This window comes from Myodes glareolus, chromosome 5 (genome assembly GCF_982192425.1).
Source record: "Myodes glareolus chromosome 5, mMyoGla1.1, whole genome shotgun sequence".
Lineage (NCBI taxonomy): Eukaryota > Metazoa > Chordata > Mammalia > Rodentia > Cricetidae > Myodes > Myodes glareolus.
Genome location: NC_142030.1, coordinates 36,351,501 through 36,375,305, shown reverse-complemented (window position 1 = coordinate 36,375,305; position 23,805 = coordinate 36,351,501). Strand labels below are relative to the sequence as shown.

At 50.2% G+C, this 23,805-nt stretch overlaps 1 protein-coding gene across 3 annotated transcripts in view; it reads right to left on the bottom strand.

The window, feature by feature from the left end:
* Grid1 (glutamate ionotropic receptor delta type subunit 1) overlaps positions 1 to 23,805 on the bottom strand; it is a 760,241-nt gene that overhangs the window by 619,513 nt on the left and 116,923 nt on the right. For all 3 annotated transcript variants that reach the window (XM_085687861.2, XM_085687860.2, XM_048421321.3), the window contains exon 3: positions 4,944 to 5,228. In XM_085687861.2, coding sequence (XP_085543987.2) covers positions 4,944 to 5,228 — 285 coding nt within the window. The remainder of the gene's footprint in view (positions 1 to 4,943; positions 5,229 to 23,805) is intronic.

Below are 23,805 nucleotides of genomic sequence, written 5' to 3'. Positions count from 1 at the left end.
CCCAAGTGCCCATTAATGATCAGGTAGATAAATTAGATACAATGTGAAGCAATAAAAATATTAATATATCTGCATCAAATGGATGAACCTCAGAACCCTAGTAGAGAGTGAGGAAACCAGCCGCAGAGGCATTATTACACATATTCAAGGTTCACAAAGATGCCAAACAAACATATATTACCACATCCAGAGCCACCAAATAGCCAGGGACTGGCTAGCACGCAATCAAGATAGCAGTTCAGTACCCTCACAAGGATAGAAAACAATTCGAGTTGAGGACTCTAGGTTCCAGGAATTCCTTTTATCATTATTAATATTTTAATTGGGAATATGCATCACAAATGTGTATAACTACCAGTGTTGAAAGGGTGATTTGTAAGGGGTTAGCAAGGTGGCTCAATCAGTAAAGTGCACAAGGAACTGAGTTCCATCCCCTACACCAATGCAGAAAGCCTAGGGTGGGGAACAGAGATGGGTCCTTAGGCTAGCTCGGAGCTTAATCAAAAAGCCTTGAGTCCCAGTGACAGACCTTGACTCAAAAAATAAACATCTGACGTTGACCTCATGTCATGTGTGCACATACATGAGTGTACATACCTGCATGCACGTGCACACATGTGCATACACACACACACACACACACACACACACACACGTAACTTTAAAACAAATGCAGTGGTACCTCAGGCAGGGACCTGAGGCTTTGCTTCTGCAGAATCATAGTTCCCAACCTTTCAGGACTCCACCTACCCTGGAGATTCTAGAAGTGAGACACTGGGCCAAGCCAGTTATAGGCAACATAAACCAAGTGACCCTGTTTCTTCATTTAAAATGAGCAAGAGGCAAAATGTGTGTCATGTGGTAGAGACTCCATGAATATTTACCAAGTGAATCAGCAAATGGGATGCACCTGTATGTGCATGTACACACACACACACACACACACACACACACCAGCATTTGAAGCATAAAGACGGAAAGTTCTCTGCACTACTCTATCCAAACTTTTGGTATTTTAATGTTATGGATTTTCTATCCCAAATGTCAGTTTCCCTTCTATTTTCCCTTTGCTGTCACAACAAGCACACGAGTGTTTTCCATGGAATTGTACCAAATGGCACCTCTCATATTTTGTAAACCAAATGCATACAGACTCCTCTCTCACCCAGTATTAGTCAGACTTCTGTCATCAGAGTGAAATACCTGAGGCAATCTCCATGTTAAAAGGAAGGTTTGCTTTGGCTGATAGTCATGGACAATAAGTTCAAGATCAGGCAGCCTCGGCGCTTTGCATCTCTGGAAGTGTGGCAGTCATGGTGAAAGAACAGGACAGGGAACATTGCTCGGATCACACGTGAGGAATCAGACACAAAGGTGGGATTCCTGTAATCTTCCTCAGAGACTTGCCCTGGTGACTGAAAGACTTCCCTCTAGGACCTACCCTCTGAGAGATCCATAGCACCTCCCAACATCTTCCCTGTGGGGACCAGGCCTTTAACATGGGGACATTCAGGGGATACTCAAAGTCCAGTTTGACAGTATGTTTTCTGTCAAATTCCCCCAGGGCTTTCCTGCTCTGATCTCACACTTGATGCAAATGGTCATGCCTCAGGTTCTACCAGGGAAAGACTTTCCTGAGATTAAAGGGAGACTGATGGGGAAATGGGGAAGAATCGATCTTCACCCCACCACACACAGAGAAAGGGTCTGTTTGTGATGTTCACTAAAGGATGAGCTACTCCCTGAGAAATTCTAAGTCACAGTCCTGGCTTGGCAATGACTAGGATTGACCGGACATCAAGAAAGAAAACTAAAGCCTATCAAGAAATAGGATGGTACCTTGGCTAAGTGCATGGGCCTTAGCACCAAACAGCATCTCCTGAACCATATTGCTTAGGTAGTAAAACACAGCATAAATGAAATAATGTGTAAAGATGCTTACAGATCAGCACTGAAAAGGCTCTAGATCCCAAGTTGCTTCCATTTGACTTGGGGAGGAATAAGAGTGTTTACACGCAATTTGCTTCTTAATTGGGCTCATCTGAAGCTACACCACCACAGGGGCACTGGCAACATGGATCCACCATGGCATATGGACATTCCTCAGCCAATGGATTCCAGTGCCAGTGGATCCACCACATGCAAGTCTGAGGGCTGAGTAGGCTCTGAGCGTCATCTACTTTAGCTCACCTAATGGGACTCTGGGGGCAAACAGGCCGGGGTATTCGTGAGGCCAAAAAGCAACAGTCGTGGCAGAGGAACTTTTATAGACACAAACTAGCTTCAAAGGTTGTCGGGTTAAGAGGCTGATGACCAGGGTGGGCAAAAGCAGCAGGGTCCTGTACAGAATGTAATAAAAGAGCTGTGACCTCCAGAGCAAGTGACAGCAGATGGGTCAGGACCCTGGACAGCACCATCGGCAGGTTGGGGAGGGCTTTGACTTTCCTCAGCTCTAAAGTGCTCCACCCACTTCCAGGCTGCACTACCACAATGTGGCCAGTGGCTTCCAGTCCCTCTCTATACCATGGAAGCCTCCCAGCATCCTAACCATGGCTTTGTGCTCCTGAGCTCACGTACATCCTTCTCAACACAGTGATTTATCCGGTGAAAGCTGCTACTCACTCAGCATGTTTGCGGGATTAATGATAAAGGCCAGGCTTAGCCAAGTACTGAAGCCAGAAAACGTGGGAGAGCATCCTATCAGAGCAGAGAGGCGCACTTTGGGGGCTGTTCAGGTTTGGGGTTGGGGGATGAAGAACACGAGCTAGAAGTGTTTCTGCAAAATGAACCACCCTTCCTAGCTCCCTACCCATCCGAGAGCAGATGTCAGGCCACCCAGTGCCCTCATCCTTCTTCACATCTCTCCTCTGTCTTTTTCAAAAACCACTGGAAATGCCCACGTCTGCATCCATGAATTTGTCATTAATATGGTGCCAGGCACAGTCCTGAACTACAGTGAAAAAGAAAAAGAAAAAAAAAAGCATATGGCCTGATCCTCTGGGCATAACCACCTCTGCAGGAGTCCAGCAGACAACAGGGACAAGTCCCCACGAGTGGCAGGATAAACCAAGTGGACTGAGGACGGGTGGGCAGGTGACTAAGAAGCCAGCTCTTCTGGACCCAGGTGGGGGAAGCCCCCTTTTCCAGGAACGTCTGCAATGTGAGTTACATGGAAGTGAGAAGTATAATGAGAAAGAAGGACAGGGTCTGGGAAAGCGCCTCGGGCACCACTCAGTCTCCAGGAACCACAGAAGGCCAGACAGTGAGCAGGCTACAGAGCTGGCCTCCTGCCTCTGCCCCCTTGCAGCTGTGGCTCCTCAAAAAGCCCCAAGGAGAATGGGGTGTGCAGGCCAGAGACAGGAGGAGCAAGGGCACCTGACAGGAGCAGATCAGAAAGGGCCTGCGCATCCTAGAGTATAACATGCCCCAATCTGGGCAGTGGCCACACCTCCCACCAGCCTCAGCCTCAGCCTGGTTCCTGGGGTAAGGGTTGATTGCTCAGGGATACCTTGGGACACATCAGTACTATTACAAGGTCTCCAGCCCCTGCAGGACCTGAGACTGAGCAGTGTTGGAAAGGCCAGTTCCCGGGCATGACGGGAAAATCCCTGGAGCCTTGAGCCACCCTTGTCCCCACCACTACTGCATTTTGATTTCAACACAGTAACTGTTTGCTCTTTCAATTCTTCCTGGAAGGCTCCAAACCGTTTATTTGTTCAAGCACGGAGGACAGCACCCCAGACTTAGGGAAGTAGAGTCTTTAGGCAAATGCAAACATATGCTGGCTTCTTTTCTTAGTTACATTCTTGGCAAAAGGGAGTATTTCACCAGGAGACAAAGCTGGACTTTCAAGTGTTGCACAGTTCCATCCAAACCTCAGCTAAGGGGACTTCCAAGCCTTACAAGTGTCCATCAACTCTGACCAGGTATTTGGGGTGACTGTGGCTCTAAAGGTGTAACACAGCGATTCCTAAGCAAACCACTTCGGATCCCGGCTGGTAATCACGCAAGCATGCATGTAAGATAAACGCTGCAGACAGGAATCCAAGCCCACGGCAGACTGGACTGGACACATGCACGGACACTGGTAAACTATGGAGAGGGTGCAGGGTGTACCTGGGTCAAATCCTGATTGAGATGCTGCACTACAGCTAAGCAAAGTGCCAGCCTCAGGAAGACTGGGTGAAGGGCACAGGAGACCCTTCTGCAGTGATTCTCATAATGGCATGAGGCTGCGATGGTGTCCAAATAAAACCTTTCTGAAGCACAAATCATGGAAGCCATTTTATCTCTGGACTCGAGCTGATCTATTTACAGAGGCGCTGTCACCAAACATGAAGCGGTTTCTCCAAAGCCCACTCTTGTGGTTTCCTAGCAAGTAAATTATGCTTACATCCTCCGAAGAGGTCTTCAAAGCAGCCATGCACAGTCATTCAGTGTGCCCAGGCCCACCGGCTAAGGCATCCCTCCTACTGTTCTTTGCCCCAGCCCAAGACCCTGAAACAGGGCAGACAGCGGTGGATGTATATAAAAAGTCAAGGCTGGACCAGCATCCAGCATGAGGGGTAACCTTCAGAGAAGATGCCAAGAGGACCCAGGCAGGCAGCCTCCACCGCTGCCTGTAAGCAGCTCTTCAGATCCCTGCCAGCAGTTTATTAATATTTTATTGAAAATTCTAAGATGATTCAAACTTCAGCTGTCATGATAAGGTGATGTTGCTAGGCAACTCTAGTGCCTGTCTACAGATCTGTTTTTGCAGCTCTTCTCCGATTCATGAAGCTCAAGGTTGGGCCCTACCAACCTGAGGAAGACTCCGTTCAGACCACCAGCATGGCTCTATACCCTATTGGCACCCCAGTTCTGGGTCCCCTGGTTGAAGCCTCTGACTACCAGAACCCAGCTGTCCATCAAACCAAGCCTCAGCCCGCCCACCCCGGACTCACCATACTCGCTGTCATAGAACATGACGAACTTCTGCCAGCGCAGCTCCGTCACCAGCCTGAGCATGACATCATTGAGACGGACAGGTGGTCTCGAAGCCAGTGTGTAGGCCTCGCCGTCGGGGCTAGGGTTCAGGTGGCAGGCAGTTCGTGGTGAGCCCCCGGGGTTGCGCTGGACAAAGAGGTGTGGGATGTGCATGGCATCTGTGAGGGACTGCAGGGCGTTGGCAGATGCACAGCCTGTGGATGTGACCAAGGCCAAAATTCCCTGGGTCATGAGGTCACAGGCTGGAAAGAGAGGAAAGACAGGAAGAAATCAGCACGGGCCACGACTGTACAGGTTTCATTCCCACGGCTCCACCCAGCAGCTCATGCCTGTGGCCCTGTGATGTCTCCCCACACAGACCAAGAGCCCCGGAAGCCTAGCAGCTCTCATTAATTAGTTGTTGATAACCTTATACCACGAACACTGAAAACCTTGGTGAAAGATCCAGTTACATATCTCAGGCCCATTTAACAGATGAGGAAGGAAAGAAAGGTGAGAAGTGGCAAAGTCATTAACTCCAGACTAGTCAAAGAAGGGTGGTACAGCAGGGATCCACCCCAAATCTCCCTGATTCACCAAACAGAACTCTCAGTTAGACACTGTTTCACCTTGGGGCCAGCAGCCAAAATACTGGGGAGGGACCAAAGCTCATGCTGGGGAATCTTTATGTCCTTTGTCATGGGCAAAGAAGACAGCAGGTGCTCTACGATTGTTGCCTGAACTGAACTGCTTGGATCTGCAAGACCTGGATGACATCATGATGTCAGGAAGACATATACTTACCCCCAGAGGATCCAGAACAGGGAATGGGAGTGGGCAGGAGCCTCAGTCTCCTGGCCAAGTCCACTTGAGTCCTATCACAAGAATACTAGATCAAATCCCAGATGAAGTGGATGGCTTCAGAAACCCAGGATTGCTCAAAAGCCACTTGACAATCACAAAGGAAGAGGCACCCATAGCTCAGACAGTTACCAAGGGCACAGAGAAAGGAGACTGAGATGACAGCCGCCCTTTCTGAGATGACACACTCAGGAACCTGGACTTTGGAAGTCACCCAGTGACTCCAAGGGGCACCACCACTAGCCATAAGCTCACACCTTTTAGGGACATCAGAGCAGATACAAAGACCCTACTCCCCGCAATACAACACCCTGAACCAGTTTTGAAGAAACCCTGTCTTACGAATGCTCTGTGTGATGGCGGGAGTGTGGGAAAGCAGATGCAGTCTCAAAACACAGCCTATGAATGGCAGCGAGCCATCTGCTACACGCGGTAGACTTTGAACAACTTTGACAATGCAGTTCCTTTGTGGGAGCCCTGGAGTTTATGTAATGCTTCAGACAGGGCTGAGAAGGAGGCGAAAAACAAGAGCGCTCACCCCAAGTGGAAGAAAGTGAAGGGGGTGGAGGTGTTCCCTTCACAGGCTGGCACCAACGGCAGCTTCTCCCATACCAGGGCTTTGCCATACACACTGGGGAACATCATAGATGATAACTCAGGTCCAGTTCCCAATGATTCCTCCACTTCACATGCCAAGGACAAGAGTTGGGGAAACAAAGGGCATGAGGTCTCTCAAGGATCTCACAGCCACCCAAATGTTCTGCCCCTCCATGCTGGTTTCACAGAAATCCAAACACATTTCATCTGTTTAAAGACACCCAGTGAGGATGAGAGAGATGGCTCCACATATAAAATCCTTTCCACACAGTCATAAGGATCTTAGTTCTGATGCCCAGCACCCAGAAACAAAAGACAACACATTCCTTGGGTGCCTGTAGTTCTTTGAGCTTTATCCATCTTAACCTGTCTATTGTTCAGCTCACATTTAGGAAGTCCTGCTGGTGAGACTTCAAGAGTGTAGCTTCTGACATGCCTAGAGATGCAATCTCAGAGCAAACTCCCCATTCCTCTGGATCTTGCAACCATTCCATCCCTTCCTTCAAAATGATTCTTAAGCCTTAGGTGCAGGAGTTATGTTAAAGACCTATCAGTTGGAACTTGGCTCTACAACTCTGTGTTTTGATTGATTGTGATTTTCTGTAATAGTCGATCTGCTGCAAAAAAAAAAAAAGAAAGAAAGAAAAGAAAAGAAAGAAAGAAATAAAAAGGAATAGGCAACTAAGGAATGCTGAACAAGAGTCTTCCCCAGGAAGAGTGCATCCATTGATTTCCCAATACCAAATGGTCAGCCCTGAAAATACATACATACAAATAACACTATAAAGGCTTAGAAGGTTGTATTTGTATATTTAGAAACACAAACACACATACGTAGCAACAATCAATGAAAAAGGAAGCCATGAATGTGAAAGAGAGTGAAGTGGGGTGCATGAAGGGCTTGAAGGAGGAAAGGGAACGGAGAAATGATGTGACTGTATCCCAAAATGGAGCACACCTATAATCCCAGCACCAGGCAGGTAGAGACGAGAGGAACCCTGTGGCTCTCTGAGCAGCTCCACGAGATAAGTCAGTGGTTCAGTGAGAGACACTACCTCGGTGACAGAAGCCAGCATCTGATGTTGACCCCTGCACGCACTCACACACATGCATGCCTACCTGGGGGACATCTTGCCAGCACTCCATGCCTGCACTTAATGTTCCTCATTCTATCTCTACATTCTCAGCTGCCTGCCTCAGCTCTGGAACTCAGCTTGCCTCATACCCATTCTTGCTTCAGGACCGAATCAACCTCCCCAGGGTGACAAAGCCCTTCTTTTAAGATACCCACAGTTTCCTTGCCATGGCACCTCACATTGCCTCTATAGCCCCCTGACCTTCCTCGGACCCTCAAGCTCAAGGAGGACAAGAAGGATCTCTGCCACGCTCACCACACACACACACACACACACACACACACACACATGCACGCATGCACACACACCCCAAGCACACACAGTGGGAAAATCATGGCAGCTCATAAAGATTTGTGCAAGGATACTGTGTGGATCCTGACGTTTTCATGCCCTGTGCTCCTCATTCCTCTCTGGGCCCCTATCCAGACCATGGGAACAGTGCTCGATCCAGAAATGTAAGAGGACACTCAGTGGTACCCAGAAAACACTGAGAACCTTCAGAAAGATGCAGATAGGTGTGTGGGTAGAGGAGTGCTAGACCCTGAAAGCACACACAGCCTTCACAGCTGTGCACCAAACACCATAACAATATGGGTAAGTACTTGTCATAAAAAGGTACATGAAAATCATGCAAAAATACATGTATTATGTATTTTACAACATCAATTAAGTAAAATTCAATATGTATGAAAGAAAGACCAGAAAGAAAAAAAATGCAAAATGTTCAAAGTGAGAGCAATTTGGGAATGCTTTTCTCTCTTTATTTTCCTATATTTTGCCAAAATTTCATGACATGAATAGGTAATTGATTTTTCAAAAGCAGAAAGAATCCTCCAATAATGGATAAGTGGGGAATCATGGAGGAAAGAGGGCTACTGTGTGAGAATTTCCTCTGCGCCAGCTCTGTTGAGTATTTGATATGTATGAATCCATGTTGTTCTCATTATAACCACTTAGGAAACAGATTTTTGCTTCTGCTTCTGAGATAATAAAACAAGAGGCCACACAAGCATCAAGGGATAGGGCTAGATGAAGGTAAACTATATGGCCATTCCCAGGTTGCAACAGACATGGCTGAAATGCTTCTGAGACACGGTCAAGAGGAAAAAAAAAAAAAGACCAAAACTGTATGCTGATTGCTGTGTGATAGAAACATGACTTCAAACAAGACAAGAAACCCAAATGGCGAAGGCACCATGATGGTGAATGGGTTGCTCTTTGATTCATTGTCTCTTCAATACTAAAACACTATGTTAAGATCTTTTCAAATACACTGAACAGTGAAAGACTTAATGGTCTAGGAACTCCATCTCCTGTACCCTTCCTACAAGCCATCAGTTACTCCTGGCTTGTCACCCATCTCCCCAGCTCTCTCAAGTCACCACCTGACTTTCACTGTAAGCCAAACTCTGAAGTCACAGAATATTGAGCCTCAGTTTCCCCATGTGTACATACATGCCACTGAACACTAAGGTTTGGCTCCTTCCCTCCTGTCTATTTCACATAAATGCCCAACACACCAATAGCATCTATGTCTCTCCCTGTGCACTTTGGATCTTCCCAGGACAAATGTTCTGTGATCTGGCAAGAGGAAAGAGAAAGGTTTTCCAGGATGCAGAAAATGTAGTTATGTGGTTGGCATCCGAATCTCAAATGAAGTTTTAAACCAATAGGGTACAGTATGATGAAGACCCAAGGACTGTGCAAAATTGCTCACTAGGAGCGACCTCAGCGAGCTGGGAACAGCATTAAGAGTCTCATAAACACAAGTTCCCATTTCGTCCATCTGGTCAGCAGCCATGTGGCCATGAGCACATGCTCCTTTCTGAACCTCAGTGTTCTAGTCAATGGAGATGAACAGCTCAGCTTACTGACCCAGAAGGCCAATCGCAAGTGCCTTCTCCGCTCTGCACAAGGACGATACCAAACAGACGTCAGTTTCCTTCCTCTCTCCAGGGACCCTCCCTATCTCCCCCCAGCAACACCTGCACCCAAGTCATGCCCAGGACCTTAAGAAGTACCTGTTGCCAAGGGGTGTGGAGGATCACCCCATCACTTTGGAGGCTCAGGCAGAAAAACTGTCATGAATTCAAGGCCTGCCTGGGTTACACAGTAAGTTCCAGACCGGCCAAAGCTACACAGCAGAACCCTGACTCAGAACTCCCCTTTAAAAAGTCACCTCGACTTTGGGGAAGAGGAAAACAGAAAACAATGGACATGAAATTATTAGGGGATAAACTATGGAAAGGAGGGGACCTGCAGGAAGGAGCAGAATATGGAAGAAGGGAGGGGAACAAGATGCCAGGATGAAACATAAGCTAAACTCAAAAATCATTTCTTTTTTCAAAAGTAGTAGCCATAAGACTTAAGAGCCACGCTGCCACTCCCACCTGTGCTGACAGCCTCTTCCCTCAAGGGGCACGGTGGCCCCTCCTATGCCAACCTGCGGCACCACAAGCACCCAGCCTCTGGAGCAGGGAGGATTATTAAGGCTGGAAGTCTCTCCCAGGCGCTAATGGAGAGGCCCAATGTGAGTCAATTTTCAATCCACTGTGAATGGCCGGCTAATTGGGGCACTGTTGAAATGATGATTATTTGGAGGCTTCTAACATAAAAATAATAAGATCAAAATACATCAGATCAAAGCCAAATCAGCTATTAGCTTAATCAAGGTTGTGTGAGACGGGATGTTACACAGTTCATACAGCGCTTGTGCCGAGATGTCGAGCAGACCCTGAGCCTGCAGTGCAGGGACCCGCTGTGGGGCTGGCTCCCCCCACACACACTTCACAGAGGGGTTCTAAGTGCAAACTCCAGGTGGGCAAGAACTGCCACTGGCTGCGCTTTGTCCTGCCCTGACATACAGAGACCCAGCAGGCTGTAAGGACAAGTGTGAGGACATCGTGGGCCCAGACATTTCCCTGCCTGTCTTTATGTGTAGGGCCCCACACACTGCCGAGCACAAGGCGGGAACTCCACAACCCAGATTTTCCAGCTGGAGCGCAGCAGCGCATCCACAGGTCTCGGGAGGATGACTGCCTTTGATAGCGTTCTTTTCTCCCCATATCACAGGCCATAAAGCTGATTTCTGCCTTGATCACCACGCAGGTCCGATAGATTGGTAAGTGCTCCCTGAGCACACACAACTCATGCGCAGGGGGGAGAAAGAAGTAGAAATGCTTTGTAATGAGCAGCAGTTCCAGGGCCACGTCCGGGGGTGCACAGGGTCTCTAAACCAGTCAGGAGCACTAGGTTCCCAGAAATGAGGAGGACGGAGACTGCTTGGAGCTAGCTCTTAATTCACAATCACGCTCCCAGCTGCCTCCCCTGAGAGGATGACCACAGCCGAGCTTCTGGGTAGGACACATCACTTTGCAGAACAGACTTTTGGTAATGTTCACCCTAGGTCCATACAACTAAGGAGATCAGAACCGGACCGCTAGGTCCTTCCATAGTCAACGAAGGAAAGAGACGTTGAAATAAGGTCCAAGACTCACAACTGACTATCCAACCCTTGCTGGGATAGAAATGCCTGTTGCAGCAAGCTCGGCACTCTCAGGGGAAGAGCATTGCAGGGAACTGTGAGGAGGGTCATCACAGGCAAGTGGGAATAAGGCTTCAGTCCCCACAGACAGAATTCCTCAGCTCAAGGAGCCTTGGGTACCTGCCTTAGGTGAGGGCTAAAAGGAGCAGTCTCCAGGCATGGAAGTCATTCCAGGCAAGGATACTCTTCTCCAATCCACAGGTGGGTGAGACAACGCTCCAGGGACTTCTGCTGGAGGAGAGTCCCCAATCTGGTCCGTCTCACCCAGCAGGGAGGCTGGCCATTGTCATCCTTGTGTTACCGGCTGCCAGCTACTCTGACTGTCTCAAGGCCAGGGACAGCCACTCATGCTCCCCCTGATAAGCCAAACCTGTGGGGGCGGGGCTGCTCCTCTGAGGTCTCAGGTCTGCAGCCCTGAATTAATAGGTCTCTGGGTTCCACATTAATGAACAAAGGAATGTCTCCAGAAAGACTAAGCAAGAGAGAGCCTCCACCTGGAGCAGTGGCAGCCTCCTATGGGTCCTGTGTTTCCGTCCTGCTCTGCCAGGCTCAGTTGGTCTCTGCAGGTGGCAGAAAGGAGAGGCAGGCTGGAAGCAGACACAGGTCAGGCCTGCCCACCCAGGAGCTATGGTCTCTGCAGGGAGTCCAGCACCTCTGCCTGCCCCACCATGCCCACAAGCAGTGGCAGAGCTCTTGAGGCAGCTCATGCCCTCTCTCCAGAGCCACCCCTGCTACCTGTACCCTGCCCTTCCTCCTTTCAACTGGCACTGGCTTTATGAATATTTGAATTCTAATGGCTAATGCTTTAAATTAAGGTAGCATTTATAAATACTTGATAGCCCATGAATAATTGACCAAATTTAGTATTGTCATAACTCATAGTAAATTATTGATCTATGGAGTATAAATATTTTTCATCTTTTATTAAGACATGGAAAGGGTAAACAAAACCACAGGCCGGGGTTGGGGGGGCTTTGGAGGCAGGGCTGTAGAAGGCCTGCACCGGATCTGTGGCCCTGGAGCACACAGGTCCTTTCCCAATGCTCCCAATGGGACATGAAGTCATCACACACACACACACACACACACACACACACACACACACACACACACCTGATCTCGGTCATTCACTGCCTTCTTCATCACTGCCTCCCTCCCTGGTCTCCTGGAACTCAGCTCTATGGTGCAGTTCAGCTAATAACTTTGCTTTGCTCTTAGAGACAAACTAGAGGTGGTCATCACACAGAAATCAACCCCCTGCCTGCAGGATTCACACTCACAAGCCTTTCTAGTCAAGGCTGAGGAAGGAAGCTCCCAAGACCAGTCCTGCACATGCCTGGCTCTGCCTTCTCCCATGGAAACATTAGGCCTCCTTGCACATTTACTACTGAGCATCGGACCCCATCCCTGTGGAAGTTTGTACAGTTACTGTTCCAGTTCAGAACCCTCCCCTGAGTTTCTAGCTCCAAACCAGTCCTGACCTGATAAAACCCACAACTCTCACCTGATGGGGGAGAACTCGCAGGGGTGTCGGAATGTTCCTCCCCTTTCGGGAGCAGGGTATTCCCAGTCACCTGTTCTTGACCAGTCTCTCCCCACACTCCTCAGTCCGGAGCCTTCAGTGAGTCCGAGTCCGAAATACTTCATCTCCCAAGTCTCTTCCATTCCACTGCCTCATCCTTGGCCCACACCCTAGCCCCTCTGCAGCAGTCCTGCGTACATCTAACCACTCAAACAGATCTTAGTGACTGGGCCCTCATGAAGCACCAACCACAGTGTGCTGGCTCCATACAAAACCACATTAGCTTCCCAGCATCTTCAAAGCAAAATGGAAAGCCTATCAGAGTCTCCACAGCCTCGTGCAAACCATACCAGGCGCCCTACACCCTAGGGAGACGGAGCAAACACAGCCACATCAGTATCCAGCTCTTGAGGCTCCTGGGTCTCTCAGAGTACTCCCAAGAAATATGTGGTGCTCCTTCCCCAACCTCCTTCCATCTGCTCCACAGGTAACCAGTCCTTCCGGAGAACTTTTGCAATACCCAGTCTTCTGCGCTGCAATTCGCTTCAGACCATGACCAAGATTTACCACTGTGGAGTGTATGACCACTGCTCCCAGTCTCCTGCCCTTGCTACTGGGGTGTGTGTGTGTGTGTGTGTGTGTGTGTGTGTGTGTGTGTGTGTAAGCACCTATCAGCTCAATCTTTCAATCTTTCAGACCCTGGCCAGTGCCCATGCTGCAGAGCAAGTAGCAACCTATTTATAATACCAACTACCCTAAAGCGGGAGCAGTGTAAAGGACTGAACAGGCAAAGACCAGAGCTTTCCAGCTCACCAAGCCTCCTAAAGCCCATGACATTCAAAGGAAAAGCCCACCCAGAGACCAGGAATTCTTTTTTTTTTCTTGTTTGTTTGTTTGTTTGTTTGTTTTGGGTTGGGGGGTTGTTTGTTTGTTTTTCAAGACAGTGCTTCTCTGAGTAACAGTCCTGGAACTAACTCTTGTAGACCAGGCTGGCCTCAAACTCACAGAGATCCACCTGTCTCTGCCTCCTGAGTGCTGGGATTAAAGGCGTGCGCCACCGCTGCCTGGCAAGAGATCAGGAATTCTTAACACCAATCTGCATGCCACTCTAAAGAGGGGTGTCCAAGTGGAAGACTAGTGGGGACAAGGGAATAGTAGCAAAAACAAGAGAACTAAAACCCAACTCAGCTGAGTGGAGCCAAGAGCAGCAAGGCCAAAGGGTCCCACAGGACCACCTCTGGACTGTAGCCAGGGCAGGTGAGCAGCGAACGCAGAGGGCTGCCTGGAACCAACAAGGAAGGTGGAGAAGAGTCAGCGGCGCCACAGGGTCTCTGGAGCCTCATCCCTCTGCCAATTAATGAATCAAAACCGATTCCCTGCTCCTGCGGGCTGGAAAGGCAGGGAACACTGGGTGGGAGTGTGCGGCTTATTTATAACTCTCCCGCTCCTCGTTAATGACTTTTACTGCTCTGCCAATGGAACACCAAGCTCCCGGCCGGGATTCACACGGAAGCCTGCTCTGGGGAAGTTATATCAGGACAGGATGAGTCCCTGGCATGCCAACATAGCACATTCTTGTCTCCGAGAACCTCGAAAGCTCAAGCCCTCCTGCAGCTCTCTTCGAACCCAAGCTCAAGGGTCCCCCAGGACTCCTCCACCTGCTCCAAACTTCTGCTTCCCTCAAGCCAGCGATGCCAGGGCCCCTTTCAAGCTCTACATTCTACAGACCAAAGCTCAGCATCCAACATGGCCCTGAAACACCTGCCATGGCCCTGCTGCCTAGGAATCAAAGCTCACTTAGGAGCATCCACCACCACCCTCAATCCACACACAGGAGGACACCAGCCCTTTCCAAAGGACACCAGAATTTTCCAAAACTCACAAGCCCTGTGCTCTCAGCCTGTGCATTCAATGCTTAGACTAACCCTATAAGTTTGCACATGCTGGCTGTCTTTCCTATAGTGTCCTTCCTCCTCTGCCTTAGATGCTTCCTACTTGTCCCCAGACCCCTTCCAAATCCCTCCTCCTTTATGAAAGTATTGGACTTACGCTTGCTGGGTAAAATCAACCACTCCTTTTCCTGTAAGTCTAAGAATACTTTGTCCTTGTATATACTACTGAGCATACATTACATTATTTCCTGTCTGGTCTTTAAGGTCCCAAGTAGGAAGACTGAGGCAGACGGCTTTCTAGACTCAGGGCCTGATGCAGAGATGCTCATAGGATACTGGATGACACAACATGTGTGCAGAAGCACAGGTGTGTGCCTGCCAATCATTCGACATATCAGGGTTTCAAGGTAAGGTGACCCAGAGAAACAGAGGCAATAGGCACTCGAGCCTTGTCCAAGAGCAGGGCTGGCCTTGAGCACCCCGTGAGAGGAAGGATCCTGGGCTTCCGGGTCTCCTGGGTCTACACCATGCCTGTTCCTGTGTGGATGAGACAAGCAGTCCTCTACAACCTACTTTGTCTAATTCTGCTCAGCTAGGAGGTTCGAGGTTGAGAACCTCAAGAACAGCAGGGCCGTGCTGGGGCTGTCAAAGGAAGGGGTGGACAGGCAGCCCAACCTGAGGACAAATGGATCCATAGAGCCCAAAGATGGGACAAGGTGGAACCCTAAACAATGCTGAAGAACTGGCTCAGAGGGAACAGGTAGGACCTGGGCAGCACAGGCACTCCAGGAACTTAGCTCTGGGGACATGGGCTAAGGAATGAAAGAACACAAACTGCCAGGGAACACCCCTGTGTGGTCACAAGCAAGCAGGCTAGCCAAGGAGTCCCCGCTTAATGAGCAAAGGAAAATGTTATCGCTGTTATTTTGGTGGTGGAGGAGAGAGGCAATCCCTGCCATAAGCCCAGCAGCTGCAGGCCCACCCACCACACAGATAACTGAAATGTAGGCCTGCCTGGGAGGTGGGTGCTGTACCCCATTCTAGACGAGAGAACTGAGAGCAGACAGCCAAGCTGAGTGCATTACCAAAACCCACAGGGGAGCCAGGGTGAAATTTCCAAGCTGCTTAATTTCTGTTCCAGAAGACAGAGGAAAGAAGGCAACTGGTAGTGTCTAAAGCCATGTCTGGCGTGTGGTAGGTGTGCTGAAAAGGCCTTCTGCTGTTAGTATGTGTCCTTTCTCAGAGTGTGTAAAGAGACTCAGTGAAGTTGGGAGGGGTGTTGCGGACCTGGGGCCAACTCCATTCAGTGTGTACAGGAGCTGACATTACAGTGACATTCCTTGGGTATTGTCATGACTTGCTCTCATGCTCGGTCCTCAGCTGGGAGGCTGTAGATGGATTAAGTGGTGGGGGCTGATGAGGGAAGTTAAGTAGCTGGAGGCAGGTTCTGGCCTCACTCTGCTTCCTGACAACCCAAGGGTGAAGAATCTCCTCTATCATGTGACATGCTCCTGCTGTCAGGGTCTCTGTCCAGGTACCTGAGACCAAGCAGCCACAGGTGAAGCCTCTGAATGTACGGGTAAAATAAAACTCCTCCCGTAAGTAGTTCCGTAGGTCATTGGGACACAGGAGTGAGACTAGCCACTAGCACAGAAATTAACCTTATAGAGAAAGGGGTCTTGTTTAGCTCTCCTTCCTGGAGGGTCGAGAGAATTACTTGATATCTGAACCTCTGAACCTCTGGTAAGAGCCAGACTTCAAAGCAGAAATTGGGGCGCAGCGGAGACCACAAAGACTGGTATCCTTGCATTCTGAGAGCATGTCTCCAGTGACCTAAGCAACTCCCATAAGCCCCATATCTTATAGGTTCCCAACGCCTCCCAATAGTACCCTGAGGTCCAAGCACTTGCACGTGGGGACTTTGAAGGATTACCCACATTCAGGGCTCTACTGGGGAAGAGATGGGTGAGGTTACGAGCACCTCTAGAATCACGGTTCTCGTTAGAAAAGCCCAAGTCCCTCTCAACCAGACATTCACAGTCTAGGCCTAGCTCAAAGGAAGAGCAGTGTCCCTGTGCCTGTGGACATGCAGCTCCCAGAAGCAACACCTCCCCTGCAGGCAGTGGCCACCACACTCCTTAGCTGGCTCCAGGAAGACCTGCCCTCCAAGCTCTTCTCCTGGCAACTCTGGCAATAACCTGGTCTCCTAGCAACAGACCATTCAGAGGTCCCTGGACACTAGGCCTGAGGAACCAGACGCGAGCTTAAACATTCATGGCCAGCCAGATAACAGAGCCTGTCTTCAGCCTGCCCACTCCCTCAAGAATCTACAAAACCACCTCCAGTCACCATATCTCCTGAAAGGCAAGACCACCAGACAACTGGTCTTAATCCTGACCCAAGAATTTCATTTTAGATCCCAGGGGCTCCCCCAGATGTGAAACTGATGCTTAGCTGAGGTTGCTGTCACCCTTTCCCACCCCAGCCTAGATTTGACTTCCTCAGGATCTCTTCAGCTAACCCTCCATGTATGCCATCCCTTCAGGGTTTCTGGCTCGCTTGTGCTTTCTCTCCCTGTGTGACACATGACCTGCAAGCATGGGGACTGGTGCAAGGGGGGCCCTGAAAGCATTATTGTCCCAATGGTGCTTACACTGCTCCCCAAGATCGGGCCAGCTGCTACTGAGAGACCCTGACCCAGTGCTTTCCCTGGGTCCTACCTCCAACTGCACCCACAAACCAGGTCTGCAGTGTTCCTTCCAAGAAAGGTGGGGCAGTCCCGATCCTTCCAGCCTTCCCAGGGCCAACTCCAGCTCCAATGCTTGTTACTGGTCCCTCTTTTTGGCCATCAGACATCTAAGGGCAACTTCCTGGTTCCCAGGTGCCATGTAGGAACCTAGAGGTTCTGCTGTGACAGCTCCCTGTGGCTTCCTGTGTCCACGGCTTCCTGATTATAAGTTAACATCAGAGTGCCCTTCGAAGCTCTGGCTCACTGCTAAGCCCTAAAATCCCCCAGACCCTGGGAAGTGCCTGCCTCCTTCTTCCCAAGGCCTCCAACCATTCTTCCTGCTTTGTAGATAGTACCAGCTCACAGTCACTTTTTGCTCATGGATCTGTGTCACTTCCTGGGCTGAGCTACCTAAGGACATCTCTGTCCCTAGCACCTGATACAGCAAGATGACACTAGGTATGCCGGCCATCATGAAATCAGCCAAAGATGACTATACCTAGCAAGTAAACCTTGGAGGTCACCCTGTGGGCCTGTCTCCAGGACGAGCATCCAGAAGGATAACCACACACCTTGCTCCCTCCTAAACATGCTAACTTTGAGTGGCTACACCCTCTGCTTCACGGCCTGTCACCTGGTGGGGCCATGACTGAAGCACTGGCCTCCCTAGTGAGCACAGAGCGTTTCTCAAACAGGTGGAGTTGTGCCTACATTTCCAGTACTAGGCTCTACCCAACTAGGGTAGCCCCAGTTCCATCCTCTACCTTTCTGTGGTAGCTGTGCCCAGTCCCTAAATGTGAGCCTTAAGCTCAACGCTGTTAACTTCACGGTACTCCCTAAATATGGGAACAGCAGCTTCCTCTTCGGGGACCACTACAGGCCTAGCTGCTTTCCCTTTGCCAGTCTGCCGTCCCTCTCCTCATGGCTGCCATCAGTCCCTATGTCCCATGCACCATGCAGCCAAGGCCAGGGAGACAACTGGCAAGGGACTCCCATGGTGCTTACACTCACCCACATCCCCTGGCTAAATGAAGACAGGAGGAAAGGGAATGGAGAGTGAAGCAGGGACACTGTCCCCCACCATTCCAAGTCGTCTTGCCTAGACAAGCCCAAACAAGCTGTGCTTGCATTTGCTGGCCAAAGCCCTTCCTCAGGGGACTGAGACCAGATGGTGGAGGGGACTGCTGAAGTGTCTCTTAAACACTAGCTACACCCGCCAGCTCGCCGAGGCTCTTCCAGGGACAACCATGGCAGGACAAAACTGGAGATTTCACCAGCCCAGCTCTGCACAGCCCAGGCTGGTTCCCCCCACCCCACTCATCGGAACCTTATGCTTTTAGCCTTGCATTGTACAAAGGGAGGGAGGGAGAAAAACGAGAATGGCAATCGTAGTACAAACACCGTACAGCGGTCCTGAGATGATAGTCTAGGGGCACAAAATATGCCCTGTGTAAATTCTAAAGTATTTCCCCCTTGGGGAGTGTCCATTATTCATTTAGTCTTTCACTTGTCAAGCACTGATGCAAAGGGCACCCGGTAACACAGATACGAAAGTGGCTGGCTGCTGTATAACCTCTAAGGGTGGAAACACAAAAAATGGTGCTTCCCTCTCCATCGCAAACAACTGGGGAAGCCAGGGGCAAGACTCCAGTTCCGGGGCCGCACAGCCTGTGCCCAGAGCTTTTGTCTCATGCTGCATGGGATGTCTCAGCCCTGTCAGTGTGGCCACCTTACCCAAATGACAGAGTCTGAATTCCAGTCACCAAGGAAAGAACCCCAGCCATGTCTAAAAGCAAGGGACATCAAAACCAGCCCGAGCCAGGTCTGGTTAGCAAGACACAATGTCCGCAGCCTTTCTCTGATTGTCATGGCTGCTTCTAAGCAGGGTGCCCAGGTACCATGAGGAAGGTGAAGGGTGAGAGGCTGATACCTGGCCCAGGGCTCCCGTCTTTCCTCCTCGTAGCTCTTTATTCCATTATAGCAACACAGTCTCGGAAACCATGGAGCTCGTCCTCTGTTAGAGAGAACACGCGCCTGCCATGTCGACAGGCCTGTCTGAAAGGCACACCTTCAGAAGGAAGAGTCTCTCAAGACGGAAACAAGGTAAGCCAAATTCCATAGCCAGCTTCCCTGACCCAACCCCCACCCCCACCGACACACACACACACCATGGAAGCAGCTGCGGAGTCTTCGTGACTTGGACACAGCCAAAGCATCCCTGGCCAGGCAGGATGCCCGCTGAGCTCCAAGCTCTTGGATCTTCTGAGAAAGTGCCCAGCTGGCCAGGGACATTACCCATCTCAGCCTCCAGGTGCTCTGGAGCAGATGGGGAGAGAACTCAGGACTCTCCTGCAGCCCGCAGGGATGAGAGGGAATCTTTGCCAGTGATAATGAAAATTTTCATAGTAGCAGATGCTTGGGGGAAATTGAAAAACAATACAGTGAAATTCTCAACCCTGAGAGGGGAACTTAAGAGAAACTTGGCCACCAGGGAGGCTTGATTTTCCCACCAACACCTCTCTCACCCTATGAAGACAGACTGGGAAGCATTGCTTTCCCAGCAAGTGATCAAACTGCCCCCTGGAGCCCGCCAGGAATCTCTCCAGTCGCTTCCTGTGTTCCCAGTCTAGGGCTTAGACTGGAAATCAGAAGTGATGCAGCTCCCAGCCCACACCCCCACAAACTGTCTAGAGGATACTGGAGGGAACATGGGCCCAGATTCAGCAGCGGAAAGGGGTAGGAGTCACACAGCTGGAGGTGGCTCGGGGGCTCTAAGAGAACGGCAGCTGAGTCTGTAGCAGAAAAGGGGGACAAGCCAGGCAAGTGGCTGGAACGGGCAGAGGCGAGAACCAGAGGCCTCCGCAGACCTGCAGGGAATGGACACGCACACAAGGGTGAACGGGGAGTCCATGATGTTCGATGAAGGGTAAACGAGCTCCGTGGGAGAGGATTTGGATGCTTAGCTGAGGCCTTCGTTACCGATCTCAGAAGCCGCAGGGAGCTTCAGCAGAAGATGTGCTCAGAGCTTTCTCTGGAAAGGCAGCTCCGTGAAAAAGCAAGGGGAAAGATGACTCCTCTTGTCCCCTCCCCATAAGAAGGAGAGCAGAGCGCACAGGGTGGGCAGCAGCAAGGTATGAGCCAGGCAGAAGCACTGAGGGAGGAGAGGAGGCCTAGGGCCAAGGCCCAAAAATCTAGGCATCCAAAAGGACTGGGTCAGAGGCACCTGCCCACCTTACATTTGATTTCTAGCACCTTCCAAGCTTCCATTTGTAGCGGTACAGTTGGAACTTAGCAATGTGAGGTCTCTTCCCAGCTATGAAAACCCCTGTGGCAAACAGGAAAGCAAGCAAGGCAGGAAAGCAAGCTCACCGTGGTCCCCCAGCACAGCTTTCTGCCTCACTCCAGGCCGTGGACCCGGGGAACAAGACAAGGCAGGAGCCGGGGAGGGCAGCCCAACCTGAAATGAACAAGTAGCTCTTCGGTCTCTGGTCAATACTTGAGCTGTGTGCAGAGGCTTCAGAGAGAGGGGGATCCGATCTGAGCGTCCAGGGATCAGGCAGTTGTGGGGAAGTGAGTCGGGGTGGAAAGGAAAAGCAGAGCCTTCATCCTGCTCTGCTCCCACAGAGGTCCCAGGAGCCCTGCATTCTCAGGCCAAGCTGGACCCAGGGGCCAGACAATGCCAGCAACTTGGCAGCTGGAGAAAGGTGGGGACGGTGAAAGGCACTGACCTCCTGGAGAGGTGGCCCTGCAATGTAGAACATAAGGTTTCCAGGAGACTGACTCCAGAGGCTTATCACTAGCAGTGGTCACATCCAAGACCCCAGAAAGGGGCAGAGGGCATAAGATATAAGAACAGTGTCACAAAAATCTCCAAGCTGGTGGGCACAAGTGACACAGCCTGCACCCTTCCTTGGGGCCCAGCTAGAGAATGGCAAACAACCTTTCGTCAGCACCAAAGCATCAAATCCACACAGAACAGGAGAGAGGGGTGCCTGGTGCACAATCAAATTCACACCACCACATGACGGGTGCACGCTCAGGCCACTTCTAACCCCCGAGAGCAGGCACAGCTCAGGTTACAGGCTGTCCACTCCTATTCAGAGCCAGGCCTGGGATACACATGCCATGAGGCAGCCGCTTCTAGAAGGCAGAGGATATGTCAAATCAGGGTGAGGAGGCACTGAGACACCCAAATCCCACCACACATTGATCATGTAATTTGCACCCCCTCAAGAAACTCTTTCCCTCTAGAAAAAGATACCCCACACAAAATGGCTGGGGCTGGAAGGTATAATATGTGGAACTGGGGCCTGGCCATGGAAGAGTAACCCCCACCCCATACCAATACCTTCTCTGAAGAGAGGGAATCCCGCATCAGAGAGACAAATGGACAATGGCAGAAAAAAACAGCTGCCAGGGCCCACAGCAAAAGGGAAACGGGAAATGCAGGGATGACATGGCCCTCCAAGCATATACCAGCTACACACATACATGTGCTACATGGGTACAATGTGTACGCCCAGCTACTTTGGAGACATTCCCACGGGGTGCAGACATTACGCTAGTCATCCCTGTCAGGAGACTTGTTGGGATGTGAGGAATGATTCTGGGGATAGCCTGCCTCCGCCCTGTGTGCCCTGTCCACAAGATGCCCCACCACCATGTGGAGCGGCTTAGCTCCACCTCTTAGGTAGATGCTCTCCCTCCCCCATCCCAAACAACTGCTCAATTCTTCATTCTCCAATTAGTGACACGCGTGCAGGAACACAGTGATACAGTGAGCAAGGCAGAGGGATCTAAACTATTGGGCAAACTGGCCTGTGCCAGGCAAGCCCCTTCCTTTCCTCTTTCATTCACTTGGCAATTGTGAAATAAAGATTATTTCATGACTCCACATTCAGAGAAAGACACTAAGTGAGGGAGGTCACTTGTTCAAGGTCATACAAGAACCCAATGGAAACTGAGTTCAATCCAAGTAAATCCAACTCCAAAAACCTTTGACTTCCCACTCTTCCAAATGGCACAGGTGAGGAGAAGGGACCAGCAACCAATAGATGGAGATGAAAGACCAGTAGGGAAAGGCTAGAAACCAGGAGATGAAGGCCAGAAACAATCAAGTGGCCAGAAACAAGCAAATGGAGAGCACAGACAAGCAGGTGAAGATCAAGAACTAGAAGGCAAAGATCATGAATCAGCAGGCCAAGTCCAGGGACCCACAGATAGACCAAAAACTAACAGGTAGTACCCAGAACCAGCAGGTGAAGACCAGGGACCAGCAGGTGAAGGCTACACACCAACAAGAGCAGAGACAAGCTGGTAAGGACGAAGGAGGGGCTCAGTGGAGGTCAAGAAAGGCCAGGTGAAGACCAAGAACCAGCAAATGCTAATCAGATTTTCCAAATAACCTGAAAGCAAGTAAATCTGCCTACTCTTGTTCCAACACAGGCTCCTTCAGAATGGACTCCAGTTTCTTCGCCTCCCCATTGCCTATGACTCACAGAATGCCTACACACTCATGCCCCACCCTCACACTCCTGTCATACACAGAATCACATCTGTTCTGCACCCATCTATGGGGCAATAGCATTCATTGATGCTACTGGATGTCTGAATGGGCCAACATGTTAGAACCTACTCAGCAAAAGTTGTACCAAGAAGGGGATTAATGACCTCTTCCCTGGCTGCCTTCTTAGAGAGTTGTCTCACTCCCATGGGCTTCCTGTGAAGAGAGATGACCGTGGAACCACAAAGCAGACCTAGGCCATTACTCTCAAAGATAATACATTCTCTATATCTATATCTCCATTCATCCCCAGGACCCTGGCCCCACCTGAGGAGACAACAATTTGCTTAGTGTACAGCTCCTTCCACCCACTCATCTAGATAGTAAGCCATAAAGATGGGACTGCCCATTGGTATATTCACACCCAACCATGGCTTCCTGTTTCCCCTTCCTCTTCCTCCGAAATTCAGTTCTAATGTTCTCTCCTCCAGGGAGGCCCCTGGGACCATCCCAGGCCCCATAAAAGAAAAAAAAAGCTTTACTTCAGACAGCAGCCTTAATGGTTAATGCACACACTCTGTTTATACCACTAGACAATGAACTGTTGGAAGACAAGGGACGGTTCCTTAGGGTTTCTATTGCTGAGAAGAGACACCATGACCACTGCAACTCCTATAAAGGAAAACTTCTAATGGGGCTGGCTCACAGCTTCTAGTCCATAGGCATGGTCTAGCCTAGGACATGGTGACATGCAGGCAGACACCGTACTAGAGAGGGAGTTGAGAGTTCTACATCTCGATCCACAGGCAACAGGAAGTGAAGTGGAACGTACTTCCTCCAACAATGCCACACCTACCCCCAACAAGGTCACACCTCCTAATGTGACACTCCCTGAGTCTATGGGGGCCATTTCTATGCAAACCACCACAGACGATGCTGAAGTCACCTCAAGGTCCCCCAGAGTCTAGGTATGAGGGGACTGCTTATGGAAGGAGGTAATAAAGCTCATGCCTTGGATCCAGTCCAGGTGGGCAAGGCCAGTCTAGTGTGAAGATAG